The following is a 14,544-nucleotide window of genomic DNA, read 5'->3' on the forward strand; positions in this document are numbered from 1 at the left end:
TGAATACAGGGGTTTCCCTGGGTCCAGTGGCTAAGACTCCATGCTCCCAGTACAGGGGGCCTGGGTTCAATCCCTGGTCAAGGAACTAGATCCCACAAGCTGCAGCTAAGAGTTTGCATGCCACAACTAAAGTTTGAAGACCCAGGGTACCACAACTAAAGAATCCACATGCCGCAATGAAGATGCAAGATCCTGCCTGCCACAGCAAAGACGTGGCAGAGCCAAATTAGAGAGAAAGAGAGGGAGAAGGGTATGAACTGAGTTCTTAAGTCTTTAGGTAGAAGAGAGTCTTCTAGGAAGGGTGATAAACTGCATCAAAGACCAAAGTGTTTGTGAAGGGAAAATGAACATTTATTTTGTTAAGTTATAGAGATTCCAGGGTTTATTTGTTACCAGAATATAGCCTATTCTACTCTGACCAATATAAGATTCTTAGAAGGTTTAAGAATTATAGGCAATAGTAAGCAACTCTGATGACAGATATGTTCAGTATGCCTAAAAAGTATTCCCTTCTCTGCAGAACATAGTCTTAAGTATGAAACATTGTCCTCTGAACATGCAGGTTAAGTGAAAACCCATCCATAGTGTGTGAGTATTCTGACAGCTCTTTCTCTAATCAGTTTTCATAAAGCTGATGACTGGCTCTATACACATAGTGCAAGAGATAGCAGAATTCTTATCTTAGGGAAAATGTGAGCCACAGAGTAAAGACTGATGGAGACCAACATTTGATGGTCTCCAATAAAGTAGTCTGAGTTCTGCATAATCAGCCCACAGAAATGTTTCAGTGAGCCTCACCTGTGATCAAAGAGCTTCCCATCTGTGCTTATGGTACTTCATTTTACTCCATAAGAGTAAAGGATCATTAAAGCTTAAAAAGTTATATATAATATTGTGAAAGATATTAACTATTGCACTCATGAAATAAAAGTAAAATAATATTTAAAATAAATTAGGAAATAAGAAAAAAAGTTGGACATTAAAATTTGATTGTATAATGTTTCATTTAATTAAAAAATTTAAAGATAATTGAGGAAATCTCTTTGAAAGAAAAACAATACTGAAAATAGGGAAAAAACAGAATTATATAGGTTAAACAAGGACAAATGAGTTTAGTGTTGATGTTTTCAAAATAGGAGGTCCTTCCTATAAAATGCCACATATGAAAATATATATCAAATTGAGTGATGACCTAAATAGGAAGTCTGAAATATAAAAGTTCTCTAGAAGGAAAAATATGAGAGTGTAACTTAGGACATTGGGATAGGAGAAAAAAAGTTTTGTACATAGTGAAAAAAAAGGCACAAACTATAAAAGGAAAGACTGAAAAACTACTGCATACCACAAAAAGAAACACTATATACAAATTAAAAATAATATTATGAGAAAAGTTATTTGTAGCATAAAGAAGAAACAACAGGTTACTATGTAGAATTTGTATTTCTCTCTCTGTATTTACTTTTATCACCTATAATGTGTGTAAGTTTTCATCTTAAAGAAGAAAAAGTCATCCTACTAGAAAGATATATTAGTTTCCTATAGATTCTATAATAAATTGCAATAAACTAAGAGGCTTAAAACAATGTAAATGTACTAACTTATAGTTTTGGAGGTCAGAAGCCTTAAGGTTAAGAAATCTTGAAATGAAGATATTATTCTGTTTTTCTCTGGAGGTTCTAGGCGAGAATCTAGTTTCTTGGCATTTTTCCTGTTTCTAGAGGCTACTCACTTTCCTTGGGTCATGGCCTTATATTATCCCAGCCTCCGATTCTGCTGGGCTTCCGAGGTGGTGCTAGTGGTAAAGAACCCACCTGCCAATGAAGGAGGACATAAGGGATGTGGGTTCTGATTCTATTATCACATCTGCTTCTCTGTCTCTGGCCCCTTTGCCTTCCTTTCGACTCTTTTATAGTTACATTGGGCCCATCTGAATAATCCAGGATCATCTCTTCCTCTCAATATCTTTAACAGTTGCATCTGCAAAGTTTCTGTTGGCAGGTAAGGTTCACAGCTTAGACGTGTTCACAGCTTTCAGGAATTAGGATATGGACATCTTTGGGGGACCACTAGTCTACCTGTCACAATGCACAAATAATATGAATGGTAAATTCATAGGATAGAAATCTGAGTAGTCACTAATGATTCAAGAAAAATATAAATACAGCTCAGTGGTAACCTGGAAAAAACAAATACAATTACTCAACATTTGGGAAAAAAATAAGTCTAATAATACCAAGAATTTTTAGCAGGTAGAAAAGGAAAAATATCACAATACCTATTATATTGCTTTACATGAATATTTATGTACCAACTTCAGGCAAAAATACTAGGGAATTTGCTCACAGATGTATAGCAACATAGACACATGCAAAGGGAAGTTTAAAACATAATCCTATGGAATCAAAAGAAATTAAGCACAACCGAAAGGTATACTAATGAGAACATGAATAAATATATTACCCTGTATTCTTGCTGGAATATTGCTCACTAATATAAATGAATGTGCCATATCTGCATTTTTCAAATGGATATAGAAGTCATAATATCAAATGAGAAAAATGATTTCCATTCCTTTATATGAATAATAAAGGAATATTTAAGTAAAAATTTTGAAAACATACCAGACAATAAATGTTATCTCTGAACATATACCTACTTAAAATATAAAAATGTGTAGAGAATAATAGAAATCAATTTCAAGGTAGTGGCTGTGTATGAAGAAGAGAGATGGAACTAAGATTGTAAAAGACATAAGTTATTTACCTGAATTTATAATTTTTAAATATTTATTTAATGAAATCTGTAGCTAGATGTTAGCTTTTGCTAGCAGAATATGAGAGTGTTTGTTATTACTCAGCTTTTCTGAATGTTTCTTTAATATTATCTTAAAGTAGTAATTGAAGCATAAATGAAATGGGGGTAATTTTCTGTTGGTTTTTATAAGTGTTTCTGTCCTTATTTTGTAAGTTAAGAGATTTCCTTACATTTCCAGAGGAAGTAATATTAAGTAGAGTAATTTTTGGTTTCAAAGGTTTCCTTTACAGTTGAATACTTGTGAAGTAATTTGCAAATGACAACATACTCTATAAATGTCAAGGAGGTTTAATTACCTTGGCTTTTCTATCTTTTTTTAAAGCTACATTAGCAGTATATGTCTGTTTTATTAAAAAGGCATGTCACCTTCTGTGAAAGAATTGAGTCTTAATTGCGTACAGACAGTAGTCTTTGTTTGGGGCTTTAGTTTATAAGGCGACTCTACTTGGGCTGAAAGATATTAATACTATAACTCTGGACAGGGTAACGTAAAGTCGCTCCGTTGTGTCTGACTCTTTGCGACCCCATGGGCTGTAGCCTACCAGGCTCCTCTGTCCATGGTATTTTCCAGGCAATAGTACTGGAGTGGATTGCCATTTCCTTTTCCAGGGGATCTTCCCAACCCAGGGATCGAACCCGGGTCTCCCACATTGTAGACAGACGTTTAACCGTCTGAGCCACCAGGGAAGGGATTGAACCCGGGTTTCCCGCATTGGAGGCAGACGCTTTAACCTCTGAGCCACCAGGGAAGTGGACAGGGTAAGCAGATCACATTTCATTATTCTTTTTCCCATAGATAATGAATCTAAATAGCCTTGAGACTAAGGTCATGCAAATGTATTTTGATACAGAATTCAGGATTCAGATAATTCTGATAGACCATTTAGTGCTTAATGCACTATTTCAGAAAAAAAAATAATCTCATTATGTTAGACCAGGGCTCTATGTGGTACCTTTTTATGATTACTCTTTTTAATAAAGGAGGTAAGTTGGTAAAAATAATATTAAATATTGCTATTAAATTATAACATTAAAATAGTAAATATATAATCATTAAAACATATGCCTTTCCTAATTCCAAGAATTAGAAGCTGTTTTCAGAATTACAAAACCCCTTGATTAATTCATCCAACTCCATGCAAATGCTTATACTGTTGGAGTCTTACCCTTCTTCCTGTCCAATAGGAAAAGTTAGTTCAGAGAAGATGAGAATGACAACTGGTAAATGGTAAGGACCAAACCACTACTTCTGTAGACAGAGAACTGTATAGTGTGGGATCTCCATTATGAAAAGAAGAAGAAAATCAACTTTGGAAATTAAAACTCTTTAAAAGTATGCACAAATTTAAAAACTTTATTAAATCCATTTATTAGGGCTACCTTAACAAAATGCCATAGAATGTAACTTAAACAGCAGATATTTATTTGGTCACAATTCTGGAGGGTGGATCAGGTGTCAGCAGGACTGATTTCTTCTGAGACCTCTCTCCTTGGCTTGTAGAAGGTTTTCTTCTTTCCATGTCTTCTCATATTCTTCCCACTGCTTGTGTCTATGCCCTAATCTCTTCTTATAAGGACACCAGTCGTACTGGATTAGGGCCTACCCTCATGACCACATTTTAACTTAATTACTGCTTTAAAGACCTGTCTTCAAGTATAGTTACATTCTGAGATACTGAAGGTTAGGACTTCAACATATGAATTTGTGTCAGGACATGACTCAGCCAATTATGATTTCTGAAAAGCCAAAACCTAGAAACTTGTTAATCAACAGCTTTCTGTTTTGTCATAAGTTTAAAAGAGGTGGTCCTCCCCTCCATTCTCCGCATTGTACAATGATGGTACATTATGATTTAGGTGGGAAATTTTCAGCAAAGATTCTTCCTATTTTCTCTCAACCCCAAGACCCCCAAATATCTAATTGAAGTGAGTAACGATAATGAGCTATACATTGCTTTTTTCATTTTGAAGGGGATCATATGATCTGAATAGACTTTAAAAAATATTGTACCAAAAGTTTATATCATTGTGAAATTTGAAAACCATACTAACTCTCTGTGGTTTCATAAAGGATGCATGCACGCATGCTTGCTAAGTTGCTTCAGTCATGTCCGACTCTTTGCGACCCTATGGACTGTAGCCTGCCAGGCTCCTCTGTCCATGGGATTCTCCAGGCAAGAATAATGGAGGGGGGTGCCATGCCCTCCTCCAGGGACTCTTTCCCACCCAGAGATCAAACCCATGTCTCTTAGTTCTCCTGCAGTGGTGGGGGGTCCAGGGGTTCTTTATTACTAATGCCACCTAGTGCCCTTCATGAAGGACTTCTGTATTGAAATTTGCCCATATTTTACTCATTGATCTGGCCAAATATAAACATATATTATTCTCCCCTGCACCATCTTCTATAGTCTATTTCTTTATTGGCTCCCTCAATTTTCATTATTTTTCCAAGTCAGAAATTTGGAAGCATTTTAATACTTATCTCTTTTTAAATACATACAAAGTAACTGTTGCCAAACTCTGTCTGTAGCTGTTGTTCCACCAGGTTTCATAGGCCCAGTTTTGAAAGTTAGTGTTTGAACCCTTTCTTTGATTTATATTCCTGTCAAAATTATGCTTTTCTTTCATTCGAAGTAATGGATGTCTTTGACTGAAGAAGGGAAATACAAAACAAAATGAAAAAGAAATGAATGTCAATTAATACTTGAATTATTATTATCTTCCTCCATGAATCTGACTTCCTCCACTTAAAATTATTTAATACTCAATTAAATCCAAAGTCCTTAGTCCATGACATGAAGCTTTTCCAGACATACTTTTTACATAACTACATTCCTAATATTTATCCACTTTTCTCTTTGAATTTTATGTGCCATAAATATGTCCATTTATGGCTTTTACTTTCTCCCATTGGTGTGCTTTTGAATATTTGACCACCAGTTCTGATGGTTGAAGGTTCAGAGTAGGGTAGGGGGCTTGATTTGTAGCATTGGCTGATTTCTGTAGTGTAACTACTCTGACCATGGCTAAGTGTAAGCTAGTTACATGAAATCAGCTGGTTTGCAAAATTCTGAAAATTTTACACTTGGTCCTTGCTGAATAGTATATCCAGTTCTAGCATACCACTGGTTCCTATGACCACAAATTTTATCTCAAGGCTTCAAATATGCTACTTATTTGACTTAATTTTAAGTCTTCTTTCTGTGCCTGAGAAGTTCCTATTAATTTTTTAAAGTGTGTTTCAGATGTCCATCTGTTTTAGAATTGCCTCCCTATCCTTACCCCCAGCTTTTCTGTGTGGTCTATCACTGTCTCATTAGTTTTTCTCTTCATCATTGGAAATGATTTTATGTTGAGTTCCCCACATTATCATATCTTTTTATTTATTTATCTGTTTTCCAATTACATTGTTAGCATTTGACAGCACTTCAGCTTTGCAGATGAGGAAATTGATGCTCAGGACTTAACAATATGGGGAAACATAATGCCACATTTGTTTATTTTTTATAGACCAGTATGTAAAAGAATGGACAGATGAATACTCAAAAGCTTACATTTACTTTTCTGTGACTTTACACAAATGATTTAGCCTTCCTGACCTTAAGTTTTCTCATCTACAAATGGACGTAATAATAGGTAAACTCATGAGACTGTTGTAAGAAAATGCCTGTGAAGCACAGTGCAGTATGTGGCATTGAGGAATCGGTGAACAAAGAGCAACTGTAGGCTGTGTCAGAAAGTGCAAGCACGTGAGAAGAACCTCCATCATTTCGGAGGTTGCTTTGGACAAGGTACAAGATAGACTCATCTTACTTACCAGTCTTTTGAGTGAAACATTGTAACTTCACGGTTTCAGATGAAATCCAGTGTTCATTCTTAATGTAAGACCTTCAATAGGTTTATCATGATGCCTCTAACATGAAAAAAAATTTTTTTCCCTCTTACTTTAGAGCTTATCTTGTAAACTTGAAAAACCCAGGTTTCAGGTTTGTTTGTTTTTAATCCAGACTAGGTACTTCATATTGTGATTGCACTCATTTAGCCCATGGCCTGCTGTTTTCTGTTTCTGTTCCTTCAGCCTTTGCATGCAAGATTCCTTCCCTTTGACTGTCCAGTCCTGCATCATGCCGAAAGACTGTGAAACCACTGAGTGGTCTTCCTGGAGCCCCTGCTCTAAGACCTGTCGTTCAGGGAGTCTCTCACCAGGATTTAGGAGCAGGAGCCGCGATGTGAAGCACATTGCTCTTGGAGGTGGGAAGGATTGCCCTGAACTTCTCGAGAAAGAAGCCTGCATTGTCGAAGGAGAGCTTCTGCACTTTTGTCCCAGGTATTGTGTATTCTTTGGCATGAGTGTTCCGTTGTTCTATATAATCTGATTTTATGTGATATAGACATGTTACCAATCACTATAGCTGTGCCTCATACTTGTCGAGTCTTTACTCAGTGCAAAGTTTCATATTAGGCAGTAGAATGCAGTGGGGTAAGGGCCTAGGCTGTGTTGATTCCCTGGCCTCCAATCTTACTTCTGAGACTTTCCAGTTATGTGCATTTTGGCAAATGAGTTAAATCTAGTGCCTCAGTTTACTCTTCTACTAACCATATTCACTTCATCCAGCACCTGCCACAGCATAAATGTTTAATAGCCATTAGTTATCATTACCTGATGTGCCAGACCTAATTTATCTGATAACCTAAGAAGTCATTCATCAGCATCTTCATTTTGTAAATAAGGCCACTGATGCTCAGAGAGATTAAGCAATTTCTCAGGTTACATAGTTAATTAATGACAGCCCCCTGATTCTAATGACACTCTTTCTCTGAAATTCACTGCCACCCTGGGGCACTGTTTCTATTTCAGGTCCCTAGGGAAATGGAAAATGTTGGAAAAGGGTTGACATAAATTAATAGCTAAATTGAAGACCTTGATATTGGTTATATTTTGCCTAATTATGTTGCCTTTGGTGAAGACCCCAGTGTATTTTCATCTGGTTGTTGGCTTACAGTGGACTCAGTCTGATGATAATAGAAGTTGTGCAGAAGTTGGTTGGGGATGAATTTGTGATAATTCCTGCTGCACAGCTGCCCTGAACTATATCGTAAGTCTGTAGCTATATTAGATAGACCTTTTCTAGTTTCTTATTGAATCTAAGATTTGAGACCATTTCCTCAGTGAAACAGTGAAGCAAAACATAACTTACTGTAGGAATTAATCACCTGGGGTATGTGAAGTGTAAGCAGGTTACAAACTCACCTGGTGGTGTTGATGGTCCTGGCTATTCCTTATACTTGAAAAAATGCGTGTAAGAGGAAGGCGGAGTTTGGGGAGTAGGGTATCGCTGAGCAAGTTCCTCTTTTCACATTCTTAGTCACTCACTTCTTCCACCTCACCATAGAAATCTGGGTCAATTCAACATACTCCTTACATATTGATTGTTCATTTTTTAGTAAGATGACTACTTAGGTTTACATCATTTCTTGCCTGAAAAAGCAGAGAAAGCAGATGTAGTTCCTGATTCTTGACAGGTTAACCTACTGTCATAGAATCCTTCCTAATTGTATTGAGTATGTGTTCAATCTTTCAAGACACTAATTTTGGGGCAAAGCATGAGATTGGAAATAAAACCTGAGGTCTCTGTCCTTTTTGAACTTGGATAGACCTTGGTTTAAAATTGTATACCATTACTTTTTAGCTGTACATGTTTGAAAACGCTATATGACTTCTTTAAGACATTTCCTTTGTCAATAACATGTGTCTAAATATGCTGCCTGTGTTGGAGGTTGAAGAGCTGCAGACTAGCATTGTCTATCCCACTGCTTAACACATAGGAGGCACTACTGGTGTACTTATTCTTATTGTTGTCATTTTCGGGTGGGTTCATTTCCACCAGTAAGAGACTCTCCTCTTGGAAGGCATACTGTAACGAGTTCAATTCAGTTGCTCAGTCATCTCTGACTCTTTGCAACCCCATGTACTGCAGCATACCAACCTTCCCTGTCCATCACCAGCTCCCGAAGCTTGCTCAGACTCATGCCATCCAACTATCTCATTCTCTGTCGTCCTTCTCCTCCTGCCTTTAATATTTCCCAGCAGCAGGGTCTTTTCCCATAAGTAAGTTCTTTGCATCGGGTGGCCAAAGTATTGGAGCTTCAACTTCAGCATCAGTCCTTCCAATGAATATTCAGGACTGATTTCCTTTAGGTTTGACTGGTTTGATCTACTTGAAGTCCAAGAGACTCTTAACAGTCTTCACCAATACCCTAGTTCAAAACCATCAATTCTTCGGCACTCAGCTTTATAGTCCAGCTCTCACATCTATAAATGACTACTGGAAAAGCAATACCTTTCATTAGATGGGCCTTTGTCTGCAAAGTAATGTCTCTGATTTTTAATATGCTGTCTAGGTTGGTCATAGCTTTTTTTTTTTTCAAAGAACAAGTGTCTTTTAATTTCATGGCTGCAGTTACCATCTGCAGTGAATTTGGAGCCCAAGAAAACAAAGTCTGTCACTGTTTCCATTGTTTCCCCATCTATTTGCCATGAAGTGATGGGACCGGATGCTATGATCTTACTTTTCTGAATGTTGAGTTTTCAGCCAGCGTTTTCATTCTTCTCTTTCACTTTATCAAGAGGCTCTTCAGTTTCTCTTCACTTTCTGCCATAAAAGTGGTGTCATGTTCATATATGAGGTTATTGATATTTCTCCTGGCAATCTTGATTCCAGTTTTTGCGTCATCCAGTCCAGCATTTTGCATGATACGCTTAAATAAGCAGGGTGACAATATACAGCCTTGATGTGTTTTCCCCAATTTGAAACCAGTCGATTTCCCAATTTGAAACCAGTTCATTGTTCCATGTCTGGTTCTGACTGTTGCTTCTTGACCTGCATATAGATTTCTCAGTAGGCAGGTGAGGTGGTCGGTATTCCCATCTGTATAAGAATATTCCAGTTTGTTGTGATCCACACAGTCAAAGGCTTTGGCATAGTCAATGAAGCAGAAGTAGATGTTTTTCTGGAACTCTCTTGCTTTTCCTATGATTCAACAGATGTTGGCAATTTGATCTCTGGTTCCTCTGCCTTTTCTAACTCCAGGCTGAATATCTGGTAGTTCTTGGTTCATGTACTGTTGAAGCCTTGACTTGGAGAATTTTGAGCATTACTTTGCTACTGTGTGAGATGAGTGTAACTGTGGTACTTTGAACATTCTTTGGCATATTATCTATTCTATAATAACTTAATAGAATAGAAAGTTATTCTTCTGAGTGATTTGAAGATTATTTTTTCCCTATGGAGGCCTAGTTTAGGAAGATTCTCAATGTTAGGTTGCCATGAATAGAATCTGAGTTAAATGATAACTTCACATATGTACTTTTTTTCTTCATCCTTTTCAAGGAACGGCTGATGACCTACTCCTGATACTTTCAACATTTTTTTGAGTTATAAGTATCCTCCATCTTCCTCTTTCCTTTGTCAATTACTATGCAGTTCTCTTGTAAGTAAGAGTGGTACCTCCCTGAAGATGTTGAAGAAGTTGAGTTGTATCAACTTTGTTAAGAATGACTGCTTTTTATTGAGTATATGCTTTAGGTCAATAACTTTACCAGAGATGTTATAAAGATTATTTAGAATAATATGATGTTTATCATCTAAATGGGACTTTTAATAGTAAAATGTGATGTAAATTGGTATTGTCTCTTTTGATTCAAGTTGCAGTCCACTTGGCTTCAAGGTCAGTGATCTTTTCAATACCTCACACTGACTCTCATGTTAGTGAAGACATACACCCAGATGAGGGTACAGATACACATATACGTGCATTCATACGTGTCATTTTTCCCAACAGAATATCATGGAACGGTAATACTTCAAGATGTTCGGTTCAGTTCAGTTCAGTCACTCAGTCGTGTCTGAATTTTGGACCTTTGTTGGCAAAGTAATGTCTCTGCTTTTTAGTATGTTGTCTAGGTTAGTGGTAGCTTTTCTTCCAAGTAGCAAGCGTCTTTTAATTTTGTGGCTGCAGTCACCATCTGCAGTGATTTTGGAGCCCAAGAAAACAAAGTCTGTCACTGTTTCCGTTGTTTCCCCATCTATTTGCCATGAAGTGATGGAACCAGATGCCATGATCTTAGTTTTCTGCATGTTGAGTTTTAACCTAAGTTTTTCACTCTCCTTTTTCACTCTCACCAAGAGGCTTTTCAGTTCTTAACTTTCTGCCGTAAGGGTGGTGTCATCTTCATATCTGAGGTTATTGATATTTCTCCCAGCAATCTTGATTCCAGCTGTTCTTCATCCAGCCAGGCATTTCACATGATATACTCTGCATATAAGATTCATCCAAGATTAATTTCTACTTTGAGCTTCATTTGATTGAACCTTCACATCGGAAAACAGGTCCTGACAAAAAATTCATTGGAGGTTAACCTGGGCCTCTAGATCTGCTGTATAGAAATGTTACTGAGTATGACATTTTCTAAAAACCTTCTCAAATAGTGAATTTGAGGGAGATAGGAGTCTTAGAAAATTCACTGAATACCAACCAGTTTTTTCTAGGGAGAATGATGTGTTTACTAATGATTCTAGTTGGTGGTGGGGAGGAACACACTTAACAACAACAAAAGTAACATTGTCTGACATTCTTATTTGTCTAAGATTTGAGCTGTGGCTTCTGCCTCAGGAAGGTATAAAGACTGTGTGTTAACTTTTGTTTCTAGTTTGACACTGGTGATTAAAATTCATTGTGAACAAGGAAAATAGAAACAAAAATCTCTTAGGGATCAAAAATGTCCATTTCTCCTTTCCCAGAATTCATGAGCACTTCATATGTATCAAGAAATTTGATTCACCATCCTTCTCCTTAGTAGGAAAACGTCCTCTCTTGGAATGTCACTTGGTTTTACCCTTCTACCATCTTTGCTGTAGGAGATGTTTTCCTTTATTCAGTAAATATACTCTTAAACTCTTGCCGTGTGCCAAGCACTACATTAAATGTTTGGGATACCTCAGAAAATAGATTGGACAAAGTTCCCTTCCTCTCATGGGGTCTAATAAAATGAACTATATATTTTGTATATGAAATATGGAAAAAAATGAATCATTAGATCAGGGCAAAGATAGAGACTTCTGGAATGCTATAATTGGGGTCCGCTCAGGTTATAGAATTAAAAGACTGTCATTAGAGAAACTTCATCTGAACGGGCAGGATCAGGGACTGGGGTTTGGAGGAGGACTTGAAGCAAGTGAGGAAATTAGCGTTTCAGTTAATGAGAGGAAGAATATGTATTCCAAGAAGAGATGAGCTAGAGATGTGCTTACTTCCTACTTCCTCCAATAATAATACTGTTCACAATGGTTTTTAGTTGTGTAGTTCAGGGGCTACTCTTTTCACTAGCTGCTGCTGCTGCTGCTGCTGCTGCTAAGTCGCTTCAGTCATGTCCAACTCTGTGCGACCCCATAGACGGCAGCCTACCAGGCTCCCCCATCCCTGGGATTCTCCAGGCAAGAACACTGGAGTGGGTTGCCATTTCCTTTTCCAATGCATGAAAGTGAAAAGTGAAAGGGAAGTCGTATCCAACTTCTAGCGACCCCATGGACTGCAGCCTACCAGGCTCCTCCACCCTTCATTAGCTAGACTCCACTAATCAACATTTTCACTTGAACATTGTGAGTGCCAGAACCTAAAGCATGATTCCATGAAAGCAAATTGTGACCAAGAAGAGCCCCTGCTAGAAGAGCGCCCTGACACTGAATACTTTGGAGATTCCTCGAGGCATTGAGCATAAGTTAACCTGAAAGGCTGAGGCTGGCCTGTGTTAAGCTGACTTAGGAAACTTTAGAACTGCAATTGCTACTTGAACAACTGGGGTTTGAAATGTGCAGGTCCTCTTAGACACAGACTTTTTCAATACTAAATAATACAGCACTACACAATCTGAGGTTGGTTGATTTCATGGATAGAGAACCTTGGATACAAAGGGTGGACTAACAGATCCAATTTTTTGACTATGTGGAACATCATCACCCCTAACCTCTTATAGGTGTTCAAGAGTCAAGTATTTAAGGGAGTTAGCAGTGTAGCTTTAAGATCTGTGTGAGAGAAAGAGCTTAAGGCTACTTTCAAAGAGTCGTACACGACTGAGCAACTAACACACACACTCAGGTACACACACATAGAGCCTTAAGTTTGTTTTCAAAAGGATGCTGTTTTCCCATCTATTTGCCATGAAGTGATGGGAACAGAGGCCATGACCTTCATTTTTTGAATGTAGAGCTTTAGGCCAGCTTTTTCACTCTCCTCTTTCACTTTCATCAAGAGGCTCTGTAGCTCCTCTTCACTTTCTGCCATAAGAGTGATGCCATCTGCATATCTGAGGTTATTGATATTCCTCCCAGCAATCTTGATTCCAGCTTGTGCTTCGTCCAGCCCAGCATTTTGCATGATGTACTCTGCATAAAAGTGAAATAAGCAGGGTGACAATATACAGCCTTTTGAACCTCTGGTTACTGGACAGCATAAGAAAAGGCAGAGGACACGGACAGCTGGGACCTGACATGATGCTACAACAGCTATGACTCCAGACCTTCTGTACTTAAGCAGAGAGCCTGTTCTGGCTGAACACACAGTAACAGACAAGAATATTGAAAAATGTCAGCATCTTGGAACTGACGCCTTGGATGACCTACCAGCAACTTCCACAATCTCCCCAGGAGACAACAGCTTTCACACTGAAATGACTGCTGTATTTCTTAAATGTTAATTTAACATTTAAAATTTAATATGACAGTGATGTTAAAAGGTGACAGTGATGTTAGAAGGTAACAGTGACCAATATAGAGTAAAACTTTTAAGAAGATCTCTAGGCAGACACTGTATGGCTGATATTTTACATAGAGTGTGTGAATTACTGCCCAGAAAAAACAATTTCCTAAACATTGCTTCAACACTCTGGTCTGACACTGAAAAATATGAGGCCTCATAAACTTTCTTTCCTTACCTCTAGTATGTGTTAATTTATCTCTGTTTTGGGTGAACTAGAGATTCTTTGCAAAAGGTCTGTCTGTGCAGACTTTGAGAGGTCTATGTGGGTCTTCTACCCACTTTGATGTCCTTTTAAAACAACCTGCTGTGGTCAGGCTGTTCCTTCCTATTTTCTCTTTAAGTTATTGAACCTGATTTTATGTTTTCTAGAGAAAGTTATTTTTCCTTGAGAAAACTCTGAGGATCAATTGATGACTTTTTTTTTTTTTTAGATGAGTGTTAAAGCCAAGTAATGGTGCCAAGAGAAGGGATGATGGATAAAAGTTGGCTTAGTATTTGGGTTTCCTTTGCCCATTGGAATGAAATGAGTGTTAGAAGAGGGATGTTGTGTCTTAAAGAGATGTTTGTTGAACATCTGCTTAGCCTTCACTGTGCTGATTAGTGGAGGACTCAGGAAATTTCAGTCTGTCATAGTTTATTCATTTTAAGATTCTTATATAATACTCTCATGAAAAACTAGCATGTCTTCAAACCTTATAACTATGTTCTTTAAGAGTGTTTAATAGTTGGTAATGTTCCCATAACTCATCCCAAACATATGGATTTTTTGTTAGTTTTTTTTTCTTTTTTCTGCCTCTTCTACTTCAGAGTGGGTAGCATCCATAAAAGTGCCTGTCTTAGAGTAAATGCTCAGCAGACAATGGATAGATCATCAAATGTAGGGCAGTAACAGAACAATTTTATGCACAGGGTGCT

General features: G+C 37.6%; 1 protein-coding gene across 1 annotated transcript in view; it reads left to right on the forward strand.

Moving 5' to 3' along the window:
• The window catches only part of THSD7B (thrombospondin type 1 domain containing 7B), an 889,260-nt gene that overhangs the window by 222,291 nt on the left and 652,425 nt on the right, over positions 1-14,544 (forward strand). The window contains exon 3 of the mRNA XM_040228521.1: positions 6,893-7,141. Coding sequence (XP_040084455.1) covers positions 6,893-7,141 — 249 coding nt within the window. The remainder of the gene's footprint in view (positions 1-6,892; positions 7,142-14,544) is intronic.

The sequence above is a fragment of the Oryx dammah genome, unplaced genomic scaffold, assembly GCF_014754425.2.
Source record: "Oryx dammah isolate SB20612 unplaced genomic scaffold, SCBI_Odam_1.1 HiC_scaffold_27, whole genome shotgun sequence".
NCBI lineage: Eukaryota > Metazoa > Chordata > Mammalia > Artiodactyla > Bovidae > Oryx > Oryx dammah.